The following is a 13,910-nucleotide window of genomic DNA, read 5'->3' as shown; positions in this document are numbered from 1 at the left end:
TCGACATACGCTGAATAAAACATACTTTGTGGAATACACGAATGTAAAGAGTTCATTTTAACATAAAATTGGTACAACTAAGTACGCCGCCCTGCGGTACCCCAGTTTACTGTGTAATTGACTTATAGCATTACCAATTCTAACACGGAAAGTACGGTGTGAGAGATAGCTTTCATTTATGCTGAGCATGTTGCCTCGGGTACCCATTCGCGATAGGTCTCTGATAATGCCATAGCGCCGTGTGGTGTCGTAGGCCTTTTCCATATCTAGAAAAACTGACAAGTTTTGTTTATGGACAAATGCATCGCGGATGTTGGCCTGAATGCGCACAAGATGGTTACTTGTGGACCTGCTTTCTCGAAAACCACATTGTTAGGGATAAAGCATGTTCTTTGATTCTAGGAAATGCAAAAGATGGCGATTTATCATTTTTTAGAAAAGCTTACATAGACAACTTGTAAGCGCTATCGCACGGCAGCTTGTTACCAAGGGTGGATCATTACACTGTTTCAAAACTGGGACAACGATAGCTTCTTTCCATGAAGCTGGAAGGTGTCACGCTGCTGAAATGTTATTAAAAAATGTCGCAGTTTCACCCGAAAGGCGAAGCATCAATTGCGATAGCAACTTAGTAGAGAGCTATACGGAGTAAGGATAGTAGTTTTATCAGCTGTATAAACTTGGACATGCAGCAGCACCAGCAACGCGCAGAACTGTTGTCGACGCCGTCTCCATTTTGCCCTACTAAACTCGACGTTTTGCCCAGCTAAACGTCGCCTCCCCTCCCTCCCTCCCGTCCCCCACGGCCTTTCGCGCGATGGAAGAAGTCGTGTTTGCTCTCTCTCTCTCTCTCTCTCTCTCTATCTATATATATATATATATATATATACGTTGATTGTAAAGGAGGAAAGAGACGCTTAATTCTGCAGCCCTTCAGGGAGCATGGCGCAGAACGCTCATTTGTTCGCCGTGCGTTCCCTCCCCGCGAAATCGCGCGTCCCTCGCGCCCTTTCACTCGCACATACAGCGTCCGGCGCGCGGCAACGATTTCATCGCCATTGACGTTATACGGACCTCACGGCGACGGCGACGACGACGCCGACGGCAGAAATCTGCTTTGAGTGTCCATATAATTGCTATCGCAATAAAAATGCGAGTAATGTAATCTGTGTACGTGTGCATGCTCTTGATCAAGTTGAATGGACGGATGTGTAGATCGTTCCTGTGAATTGGCGGTCCAGTGTCTTGCGTTCTATTTCTTTGTATTAAGAAATATCTGTGAATAGTGCGCGGAGCTAGATACGCACTCAAAATGTTTACCAAGACCATTTGTGTGGTCTTCCAACCCGTTTCCTCGATTATTACAAGGGCCAGCGGGTGCAGCCTGCTGCCCATTGAGCCTCTGAGCGCATTCCACACTATTGTTTCTTGTTTATACGAATTGATTCCCGAAAGAAACCTCTCCTAGCTTGCTCTTCTAGCATGCTGTCGCATGCACCTCCCCTGTGATTTAGACTGTTTAAATTAAACAAGGTTTTCTGTAGTTGGGTATCGTCGACCTGGAAAAGACAGGTCCTGCAAACGCCAGCTGTACGCAACCACTATAACCAAATATGGTATACCCAAGGTTGGCTACCCACACAAGGTTAACCCTTGCTGCCTTGGAAATTGCAAGTAAAATGAAGTGAAGAGAAGATAGGATCGATTGAAAGCGAGAGAGAAAGACGAAGATCGGAGAGAAGTGCATGAAAAGGCAACTACCAATTTCCCCCGGGTGGGTAAGTCTGGGGGTGCCGTCTACGTGAAGCCGAGGCTAAAGGGTGTGTTGCCTGTCTCGAGGGGCCATAAAGTCCAAGCACTCAGCATTGGTTCAAACCCCACGATCCCTTTTCCGCAAACACGGCTAAGCCACGCACTTTAAACGCGGGAGGGTCCAACCCCCACGTGCTCGGGTACGTTTTGTCGCAGCACACCAAACGTCTGCTGACACAGACGCCCTGCGGGGCCTCGCTGATTGGTTTAGCGGTTTGTTACTCGCAATCGCAGGCTGGAGATTAGAGCAGCGTGCGACTGGCCTGCAATCGTCGCTTTTAGACCAATGCGACCATTTGCGACTGTCGCTTTTCGGCCAGAACGGTCGCACGACCTGTGCGACTCGCAAGTGTGAATGGGCCTTCACTCTTTGCCGTCGGCTATTTTTGGTACCATCATTCGGTCACGCCGCCGACTAAAACACCGGATTTTCGTGTAATGGGGCATACAATACTTTCGAATTAAAAAAATAAAGAACAAGAAGGAGGGAACAATAGCTTCGTCGTATTTCTTTTAAATTCTTCCTTCCGTGATTCTAAATTACAATAATGTTAAGAAAACTTCCTGGAATACCATGACTCTTGAGAGAATAAGAGTTCTTATTAGCGAGTCGCCTGCTGCTATAAAGGGTCACTGCAACGCATTATGAAAAACTCTCTATGCGTACGCACTCTGCTGCCGTTTTTGTGGCCTTCTCTATTTTGCCACGGTCTATGACGTCATTTAGTGACTATTGCCACAAGGCGCCTGCAGTCGATGCTGCTTAGAAAAAAATTATCAGGTGCATGCTTAATATGTAAGCTAGTTAAACTTACTCTGCATTGAGTTCATACTACTATTTCTAAAGGGAAACGTGACGCTGTAGTTATTCAACCCAATTGGCAATGACAACTATACGGAGCGTGGATACAATTCGGAATAGCTTCGTTGAGAAGGCCCACTGCGGCCCACTTGGGTTGTTCCTTGTGGTTCAACTGTGTTGGGTGCTGGCCGCAGAACTATTCTTTAGAAAAGTTGAATGTTTGAAGTCCACGACTAATTCATTCTGCCAAATAGTTTCCAGTGTATTTACTTAGTTGGGTGCTGGCCGCAGAACTATTCTTTAGAAAAGTTGAATGTTTGAAGTCCACGACTAATTCATTCTGCCAAATACTTTCCAGTGTATTTACTTAGAAAATCAACACTTTAAGGCGCGCGTCGCGCTAGCCCTGAATGACACTTTCGCAGTAAATAGGTAATACTATTCAATGTTTAAAGTGCTCTCCTTATATGTAATGTTTTTAAAACAGTTGGAGCAGTAGCCATTTCAGGCTAAATTAGGCTATCATTGCAACTTGACAAACTTATGATGACAAATTAGCTAGGTTATATTACAGCAACGAGAATGTTGCTCAAAGCCAAAAGAGCCAAGTGCGAACAAATATATACATGTACTCTCGTGCACACAAGCCACTGTCCCTCACTCCCTATGGTTATGACCGTGATTTTTTTCATCAGCTGTCAAAAATTCCGTCGTTGTGTCTTATATACCTAATAAAATGTGACTAGAAGATTTGTATTTGATAGTCCTGGGGGGGGGGGGGGGCACACATCGCTGTTTGGAAAACGTGCGGCTTATAATTCATGCATCGCTATCCCTGACTGACATCTCTGATGCAAGCAATATGATTCGGATGCGACAAAGCGCGATTATCTTGTTACAGTATGCTACTGGTCAAACTGCATGCAATAAACTCCTTTGCCAACTCGTTCTTGATGGATGTGTTTCCAATGAGCTATCATCACATTGCCAGCTTCTTTTATTGTGCATACAAACAAACCTACAGCATTTTATTCTGAAAATTTGAAGGTACCCAACTCCTGCATTGCATTAAAATCTTAAGCTGATCAACTCTGAACAAGGGACGTATTCTCGTACAATAGCTTTCGGCAATATCACTGTCAGTGCGCGCTTATTCACTGGTTGAGCAATGTGTTATGCGAAGGTAATAGTATCGCCGAAAGCGATCATCGCAGAATACGTCCCCAAGTTAAAATCATTGCATCATTAGTACCGAACACCAGGTGTGATGGGGATGTGTGTGTGTGTTCACCGCATGGAATTCCAGAAATTGAACACGGTAGTTCTTATTCGCTCTGTAATTTAGCTGGTATATATGTCACAATGGTTCAGTGTCATCACACAGCACATTAATTATGCTCTTGCATGTGCAAAAACATTCTAAATCATCATTATTATCAAAACATCGTTATTAAAGCTGCTGCGTTAATAACGAGAATTCTTTAATCACGCAGCACCACGTTGGGGCTACTTTATATGGGCGCCACGCGGAACTATACGACTGAAGTGTCTCATTAGACGTCAAAGTTAAGTAGATTGGCGGTCATTCTTCTAGCGAACATTTTGTATATATTGATCTTAATAGTGTTGCCAATCTTGATCTTATTCTGTTAGGAAAAATATTTATGAAATAATTTATCATCCTAAGCCCACAAAATATAACTCATCCAGCCTAAAATTGGTAAAACGTTGGCGTTTGTTGGGATATATACCGTCACAACAAACACCTGAATGCGTTCGAATATAGCTTCGGAGTGCATCTGTCAGCGCTCTGAGCTGGGGTCGTAATCGTAGTCTCCCGTAACCACATATGCGCGGGGCTTTCTTTGAGAAACGAGGCCCGCAGCGATTTTGCAACGAAATGAATCCTCAGCAGTTACAGGTTGGCGAAGTTGCTTCACAAAATACACAGCAGGTATATATCGGAGAATGCTGACCGTAATACTCCTCCACGTAGTGCTCGTCCCACCTATCCTCGGGGCCACCGACGAGGGCTTTCATGTTGGCCAGCTTTCGCAGGGCCACATCCCGCTCATGGCCGACGAGCCAACTGGAGTTCCTTATTGCTGCACCAAAGGCCTCGCGGATTCTGGCAAACATGTCCAAGGCTCTGTACACTGCATGGTGGCTCACCGCTGCGTGGTGGAAAATATTATTTATTTATTTGCTACAAGACATATAACTTCCAACTATAATTACTAGAGTGAACTGTGGCGCTGCAATCTTTCAGCTATGAATTTGTGTGCCCTTCGGGCTTGTGGCATCGTACGCTCTTGCGACTTTATTTACCACGCTTTTTTCTGCGTTCATTGTCCTAAACTTCGGCGCGATCCTATTCTTTCTGAACGCAAGAGTCAATAAAACTCTTTTCACATGCAAAAATGATTGCGAGTTGTATTTATAATGAAACGTTTTGTTGAATATGATCAATATGCAAAGTCACATCTCTGTCACAAAGAGTCACAAAAAGACACAAATACAAAGTTCAGGCAAATCCAAGTGCTAACTATCATTCCCACGATGGTTGAACCATTACGCTTGGAGTTCTCATAAACACTGTAGTGCCAGAGTACCCTCTAGAAGTTTTGTACTATAAGGTCTCCGAGGAGCACTACATAGGAGGAGATGGGATAGCTTTGAAGGATGACTAACATATATCAAGCAACACTTCATTTAAGACGAGACAAGAATTTCTGCTAGTGAAAAGAGAGAACATCAAATGGCGTTCGTGAACGCCGATGCAAATTAGAACATCAGCCGAGAACAAGAACAACGCAAAATATGAACATAATTTTAAGTAAAGCCTCGACTGCGAAACAGACAAATAGTGCAGCACACGTGTTCAGAGACCTGTATGCAGTCAGAAAAAAAAGTCGCCGTTTCGCCCGAAACTCGAAGAATTGATAACCTTAGCAAACTTAGCAAGGGACGACTACTTGAACTAAGGCTCTTATTTTTTATCGGCCGTATAAGTTGCCGTAAATATTCGATTACTAATTAAAGGCCACGCGCGCACAGGCACACATGAACTGATCTAACTTGAAGAGCGTGAGCTCTCGCTGTCACAACTCCGGCGTGATAAAGCGCGTCGGGAGAGCGAACATTTCATGCCTCTTTTCTCATCCCCGCGACCCCGAAATTTGAGATTACGCGACCTCCACCATTGGCGCGGTAAAACAGCGCCTATGAAGCCACCAGCCACCTTCGCTTGCTCCCGTAGATTATTACCTTCAAGCACGGTGTGCCTCCAAGACACGGCGCATTGGTCGTGTAAGTGCTCATCCGCGCGGATAGCCATGCGCAGCCATGGTCAGGCTAGAGTGACTCAGCAATAAGTGAGTGACTCAGCAAAAACGTGCAGAGTCAAGGTTAGAGTTTGGTGAATCATAGGAAAAGTGACTTGCAAAAAAACATGACTTGGGAAAATGACTAAATTGTGGTTTCAGAGTGATGATGACTCAGCAAAAAAAAAAAAAAACTGGTCGTCGTGTCATCGAGTTTTCGGCGCTCGTCGGGCTTTCGCCTTCAACTCGTCTTAGTTGTAGCATAAGGGACCCCTAGTAATTTTTCCTTTGAACTTAACACGAAACATCACGGCGACGGCGACGACGACGTTGAACGTTCGCCTGGACTGTCCATATGATTGCTATCGCAATAAAATATCGAAGACACATCACAGGAGGGAAGACGAAAGAAATCCATATGTTAACGAAGTGGATATCTCGTATAGCCTTAAGTGAAACCTCTGCCTTTGCAGCTTAGGCGACATGCATCGTGGCCTTATTTATACAGATTCCCTTTTACCCAAATTAGTGCCTTTAGCAGACCTAGCTTGCCTTGAAATCTGCCTTGAGCAGATCTCGCGCTGCATCAAGTGCTGGCCTTCAGCTGAACCTCAAGAGGTGTTATTTTGGCGCTAGATGACATACAAATTACCACTTGCTCAAGTTGTCTCCATAGACGGCGTCCTCGCTGATCCAGAAAGTTCCTTCTTTTACCAACTTTACCAAGTCGACTTCCATCAAAGCGCTTATAAACTACCTGGGGCTTTGTTCCTATTTTCGTTGCTTCGCACGAAACATCGATTCCACCATCGCGCCCCTGACAAAGCTTCTCAGCAACCCGAGTAACCTCTCTGCGAGTACACCGGCTTGTGACGACTCCTTCGCTACGTTACGCCGCGTTCTCACTTCGCCGCCAATCCTGCTTCTTCGGCCGAAATGCACACATACGCAAAGCAGCGTGAGCCCCGGTGCTGTCCTCGGCCAAACTGCGCCTGCCGTTTGCTAATAGGCTACTTATTGGTGAACGCAAGTCATGCTTGTTAGGCAGAGGTCAATTACTCGGTCCCTGAAAAAAAGGATGTTCGATAATAGTCTATGATCTAACATAATTTATCCCTTATCTCAACAGCCACCCATTTCACGTCATTGATGACCTTCACGCTAAGTATTGGCTGTCCTCTTCTTTCGTGGACCCGACGTTTCGCATCGACTGTTGGGCTTTGCGCCTTCAGCGATTCGACATCATGTGTCGTTTACCACTCTACGCGCAAGCAGAGCGACGTGGACGCCCCTATTTAGCTCGCCCATACCGCCTACTCAGCAACTTCCCTGAGCGCCCTCACTGTCACCACTATGCCCTCCAAGCCACAGCAAGGCCACCTGTTCCCGTCCTGGACTACTACCTCACTGCCTAACTCCGGCATAGGCACCCTGGGGCCTCCGACGCCGTGCGTCTGATTTCGCTATCCTATAGGCAACCTCCTTTTGTACTTCTAAATTAATCAGCCAGACGGGGGAAAATGGTTGCTCGTAAGTGTGTGAATGACAGCTTACCTGATCGAAGATAGTGGCTGTTTAGTGCCAAGCCCATGACATCGCGGACCCGGTGGTAGCAGCCGTACTGCGTTTTCTCGGGGGTGGTATCCCGTGGCAGTTGTGCGTGGACGAGCAGCTGTCGAAACAGGCTCCAGGCGACGAGACAGCGCACCCCAGCAGGACCCGCGGCGGGAGAGCCAAGCAGCTCCGCAAGAACCGAGAGCAGCTCTTTCTTGAGCAAGATCTTGTCGCGGCCGCCGTAGATACCATTGGTGTATCTGGAGAACATCTCCTCCCATTGGGCTGCAAACCGCGGCCGCCGTCGTGCGTAAGGTCCGAAATGTACTGGCTGCTTTTTATATTGTCGATGGTGAAGAAGCAGAAATAAAAGCAGGTAATAGAATAAAGAATCGAACTTTTACGGGCAAGTGTACATGCCCCGTCTGTGAAATCGGCGAGACCGCCGAAGTCGGAGGCCGCCGAGCTGGGAGAGGGAAGCAAGTGCCGGAGAAGGAGTCCACCTGGAGGTGAAGTGCGCGCGCCGGGGAAGGTACGGAGGAGCGTGCGGCGACAGGGGGGGGGGGGGAGAGAGGAGGCGAAGCGTCGCGGAGGAGAAGGGTAGACGGGGCGCGCTGGGTTCACCCCTTCTGGCAGTTGCTACGGGCTCTGTGTGCGCTATGGATGTACCGGGTTCGTCTGGCGATCGAAAGGCCGAGCGCCGAGCGAAAAGGACGGAGCAGCAACGCAAGCGGCGGCAGGCCGAGCGCGAGTCGACCGACGCCGAAGTCGTCAGCAAGCACCGGGAACGAGCTGAGCAAGACCGGCAAAAGGCGCGGGCTAGGCGTTCCCAGGAGTCTCCTGACGAACGTGCTAGGCGGCTTGCGACAATGCGGGTGTCAGGCAAGACGGCATAGCTTAAACACTCGGGAACAGCACTCATATGCTTACCGTTACCCACGTTCACAAAGTGAAACGTCACTATAATTTTATTACTGGGCGAACTTGCGCCGCAAAAAACGAAAGCAACATTTAAGTCACAATGGTATAGCGGCGAGTATACACCAGAGCTTGTCGTAGTCTGATCCCACAAGTCAAATCCACCTGCTTTATATGCGTGTATCGCCATACTTTCCAGAGTAGAATTCGGTGTTTGTGTTCGCTCGAGATAGCCCAACACCATTCGCGCCACGGCTGCAATTTGATTCAACATGTCTTTAAACATTTCTACATATTGGTCTAGAAACTTCGGCTACATAATGTACGCCTTGCGCCGAGCGATAACATACTACTAACAATACAGCGAAAGAGGTAATAAGTGAAACGATCAACATGGCAATATTAACGGGCTTTACTTGTCCATACGCGTATTGCCACTTAAGCTGGATTCACACGACCGGTTCACCCATTCAGTCGCAGCCAAACGAGCGGCAGCGAATCTCACCGCTAGCAGCTGGTCTGCGACGTGTTTTTAGGAGCGAAGCATCTTATGCGCTCGGCCTGTCGGCGTCTCCTGTCGTCGGCGTCTCCTGTCGTCGCCGTCACGGTAAGCAAGCGGCACGCGGGCCGAGCGCTTCCGCGTTTATCGTCGTCGTCGTAGTCTTCCACAACTGGCTGGTCGTTATTCCAGCGTAGAATTTCACTTCTCTTCTGTCGTCGTAATGGGGAGGCCGTGTTTACGGGGTTATATATGAGCCATTGCTTAAGGCAGTATGAGCCCATTAGCTGTGCATCCCTGCATGCTTCGCACCTCCCCAGGTTTCACGTTAGTGGAGCTGCGTTTCGCTCAATGGGTGATTTGACACTTACGCATAAAATTTAATTCACCGCTCAAACCGAGCCTACGACTTAACTTGTGCTAACTGTAATAACTAATAAAAACTAAAACAGTAAGAAAGGCGTCTACAATGGCCAATTTTTAGCTAACGATAACGGGACCCCTTTTTTATAGCGTTAGCATTAGGTGTGTCGAAGTGGAAATGTGAGCGGGTGCGTGTGTGTGTTGCACTTCGATGGAGCCGAGACTTCAAAGAGGTGTGACATAATGACTCGCTACTCTCTCTCTCGCATTTGCCGCTAATTAAATGGCCACTGAATTGCTTGTGTGTGCGTCTGTGTTGGCATGTGGCGTGATTCGACGGCACTGAGCTATACACCATTCTCGTCATCTGGCTTAATCGGCAATCCGCACTGTCGTATGACTCCCGCTTCACGGAATATACCTGAGAAGTGGATACCAGCCGCCGTGCTTGTGAAGCCAACTTGTAGCAGTGAGCTTAGCCAAAACACGCGCGCAGGGCTTTTAATGCGCTGATGGACCATATTCGATTTTGCTGCTGCTGCTTCTGCAGAGCGTTGACAGCAGCCCAATTATTACATGCAGTGTTTATTTCTATTTCGTTTAGGCGAGACCACTTGATACCACACAACCTCCGCGTGTTTTACGAAAACGTTTCTAACACGTTTTGGTTGCGCGATCGCTCACACGATGGCGCCAGCAGCGCTGGCGCTGGTGTTTTGGCTTTCTGTATAGTATTCGCAATCAGGTGATAATGTTCAGTAATATTCCTAATTAAGTGGTACCCATAAGTAACATATAGAAGTCCTTATAACAGATAAGTGTATTCTGTCCATTTACGTGATTGCGTTTACAGAATGTCGAATCACTACAGACGTGAAAGCATGGAATAAGGAAACAATTAGGAGAGAACATTGCGCAGCACGTGATTGTTAGGACAATGCGCGCAGTAGTTTTTAGTGCTTCAGCTCTGCAGGCGGAGCTACGGCACTGCAACCGAACGAGAGCGCATCGATTAGAAACTTCGGGGAAACAAACATTTCCTGCCAATACGCCGAGTCTCAGGGGTCGACGTGCTGGGCCGATACTGCCAGAGAAAGAGGGAATGGTCGCATGCCAATACTGGCTCTGTGACATGACACCCTCCCAGTTTATTTGCTTCCTGCATGCGTGAAAGGCAGTATCAGCGCCAGCAGCGACCTCTCCTGGCGCTTTGTTAAAAGACGAAGAATGACAAAGCCGCGTTTATTAGGTGAACCTATAGAAATGCCGGCCAGCCCGGATGAACCAAGGTACTTTGCCTTGGTTCATCCAGCTTTTATTTCGCGCTGTATTTCCATCCGTGGCGCCCACCTTGATTTCGGCTAAATTGGTTATACATAAGTAGTACACGCTACTGAAACAACCTTGCATGGCAAAGCTACAGGATTGGTAATTACCTACTTTTTCGTATTAACAACATTTAAATAGAACCTAAGCCGACAATGCGTGCACCCGGCGGTTGGCGGATACGACGTCAAACCAAGCACGTCGCCTCAGAGATTTCTTTCAGCTTGCCGTGGGTATAGCCACGCGTGCCGCCTAATCTTGTAGGCCTCGCCGAGGAGCCGCGCGTTCTTGGTCATGCATCCCTTTTGACGAATGGCAATGATGTCTTTCTAAAGCATAGCTTTCTTAGCGAACCCTGCCAGACTTTCATGACCGTGGCATCTGCTGCCTTGCCGAATAGGCGCGTGCCTTACTTCGCTCAGCACGTGCATGCGAGAGCATGCATGTACGTGCATCGCACCAGCTTCTATTAGGCCATGGACGCAGAAATATAACAGGAAACATAAGAGTGAGCCTTTACCCTTGTCTTTCACTTTGTGCTTATCCCTGCGTACATCCGGCCTCACCATTCGTTCCTCGACAAACCTATCACCTTCGTCTTCGCGACACCACAGCGTCGACATCTCACACAGAGCTTTCCTACGAGCTGCTGTCTGTATCTCGGCTTAGATTGTGAACGATGTAGCGTATAAACGCAAACGTTGCATCAAGTTACAGTTGTTACCTGTAAGGTGCATAAACATAAATAGTGCATGGAATTACACGTTGCATAGATGACAATGAAGACAATTGTGCGCATTGCATTCAGTTTTATAGGAACAAGGTAACTGTTTTACGATCGTTTGGCTTCCCATAGATTTCTCACAACGTGTGCGTTGGGCCTGCGTATTCCTTTTTATTGCGATAGCAATTATATGGACACTCCAAGCGGATTTTTGCCGTCGTTGCGCCATCGCCGTGAAGTTCCGTATAAAGTCCAAGGGCGATAAAATCGTTACCGCGCGCCGTATGCTGTATGTGCGCGTGAAAGCACGCGAGGGATGCACGCTTTCACGGAGAGCGAACGCACGGCGGCGAGCAAACACGACGTCTTTTGTTGCGCGAAAGGCCGTGGGGGGACGGGAGAGAAGGAGGGGGGCGAAGTTGTGCTGCGGCACCAACTGCGTATCTTGCGACCGGGCGCAAGGGGAACTGACGACTCAATCTCGCACGCGAAAGGAGGAAAGCGAGGAAAGCGGGAAGGCAGCGCAGGAGGGAGGGGTTGCGGCTTCGACTCTTCCAGCAACTGCGTAGTTGTATTTTGCGCAGCTACGGACGGTCGCGCGCACTGTATTTCGAAAGCGATCTGCAACCGGCTCCTATATTTGCATGCGCTGTGCTTTTGCCGCTCAGTTTCCGTTGAAGCGATAGACCGCACGAACCTTAGCTCGCTGCTGCAACCACGCTTGCTCACGCAAGCGTTTTGGCAGCGGTTACATGCGGTCATTGAGTGTGATCTATTCATGTTTGCTTGTGCGCGCTGACACCATGCTTGGTAATTCAGTTAGTAAGCGAATGTGTCCAAGCTTAACAGCCGATAAAACTACCATCCTTACTCCGTATAGATCTCTACTAATTTGCTATCGCAATTGATGCTTCGCCTTTCGGGCAAAACTGCTATTTTTTTCAATTTCTGCATAAAATTAGTTATGACCCTCATCGCACATGAACATCAACACTGCACGAGATTACACGTTACATACATGACAGTAAAGACTATTGTACGCATCACATTTAGCTTTTTAGCGTTTTATTAAACTCTTTACGAAAGCTTGGCTTCACAGAGATTTCGACATGTTCGTTGGACCGGCATAACTTGCTCATGCATTAGCATTAAGAGCATCAAAGTGGAAAGTGTATGTGTGTGAAGTGGGTGAAGCCAGTCAAATAAGTCAGTCAAATAACACACACACACACACACACACACACACACACACACACACACACACACACACACACACACACACACACACACACACACACACACACACACACACACACACACACACACACATATATATATATATATATATATATATATATATATATATATATACGAGCAGAAATGGAAGCAAGGGGCCCGATCTTTATTAATCATATAACGAAGCCAATAACCGCGCAAAGTACCTCGAACAGCCAGTCGCGCGGCAATTTTGCGTGTATTTGCGGGCTTCTTTCACGCTCGGAAAAACACATTTATGTAGCACGTATTGAGCAACAGCGAGCTGTATCGGGATTGTTTCATGTTACTGTACGATTTTCTCGTTGACACTTTTAAAGTAAGTATAATATTGGATAAGTTTATTCATTAAGATAAATTACGTAATTAGGCGGAATGCAAGAAATAATCTGAGTATCTCCAAGCAACGGCAAACAACATTATCGTGGTTCTGTCCAGCTACGTGGCATTTCGATATATATATATATATATATATATATATGTCTATATTAATGCAAGTGACGGTGGTCGGCTCCGGACCACCGGCAGTTCCTCTTCTCTCCTCGAAAGGCAGGTTGTGTATCGAGTGAGCTCCTGAACAACACTTCGTAATGCGGTGAATCCAGTTTACATCATGGATCCGGGGCCTCAAAGAGGTGCCACGTAATGCTAGCGCATCTCTCTCTCGTTTACCTCTAAGTGGCCACTGAATTTTTTTCAGTTCGGTATGCAAGATGTCTATCCTAACGAGGTAATCGTGTCGACTCCACTATAGTATTTCCAACTTAGGAATTTTGTACGGAGGCTGCTTTGTATCTACGTTATCTGAAACTAGGATTGTTACGTGGTCGAAGATTTTGTTGCCGATGGCCGTTAACAAGGAGTAAATTTGCAGTTCTAGAACTTGCGTTCCGTAAAACTTTTGCGGCCGACTGTTACACATGAATATTACATCGGAATCCATCTGGACCAAGCGTACGAAGAATTTTTCATGACGAGCAGTTTCTTTCTTAATCATAATGAAGTGCACACTCGCGTTAAAATGAAATGACAGCGTATACACCCACCTGACGTAACGAATGGCGTTGTTGTCAGTCCCAGTTCTTCAATCGTTCCAATAGTGGGCAAGCTCTTCGGTCGCATGTGTTCAGTGAGATATTTGATGACTGCGGGAAACAAAAAAGCGTTCTTTGAGTATATGAAACTTCGGTAGGGGCGCGCACTTCATAGTTATGTTCCAGTGCTGACAGTATAGCTCGAATTCGACTTCGATGCCTCTAGAATATTTTTTTTGTTTTCTTAATAGATACGCGGCTAATTCGTAATATCAGACAT

The 13,910-nt window shown here is 47.0% G+C and overlaps 1 protein-coding gene across 1 annotated transcript in view; it reads right to left on the bottom strand.

The window, feature by feature from the left end:
- The window catches only part of LOC119431637 (neprilysin-11-like), a 14,372-nt gene extending 6,814 nt beyond the window's left edge, over positions 1-7,558 (bottom strand). The window contains exons 1-2 of the mRNA XM_037699118.2: positions 7,492-7,558; positions 4,591-4,788 (exon numbers count right to left, since the gene is read on the bottom strand). Coding sequence (XP_037555046.2) covers positions 4,591-4,788; positions 7,492-7,528 — 235 coding nt within the window. The 5' untranslated portion in view covers positions 7,529-7,558. The remainder of the gene's footprint in view (positions 1-4,590; positions 4,789-7,491) is intronic.
- Between the last annotated feature and the right edge of the window lie 6,352 nt (positions 7,559-13,910).

The sequence above is a fragment of the Dermacentor silvarum genome, chromosome 10 (assembly GCF_013339745.2).
Source record: "Dermacentor silvarum isolate Dsil-2018 chromosome 10, BIME_Dsil_1.4, whole genome shotgun sequence".
Classification (NCBI taxonomy): domain Eukaryota; kingdom Metazoa; phylum Arthropoda; class Arachnida; order Ixodida; family Ixodidae; genus Dermacentor; species Dermacentor silvarum.
This window is presented reverse-complemented; position numbering and strand designations above follow the sequence as displayed.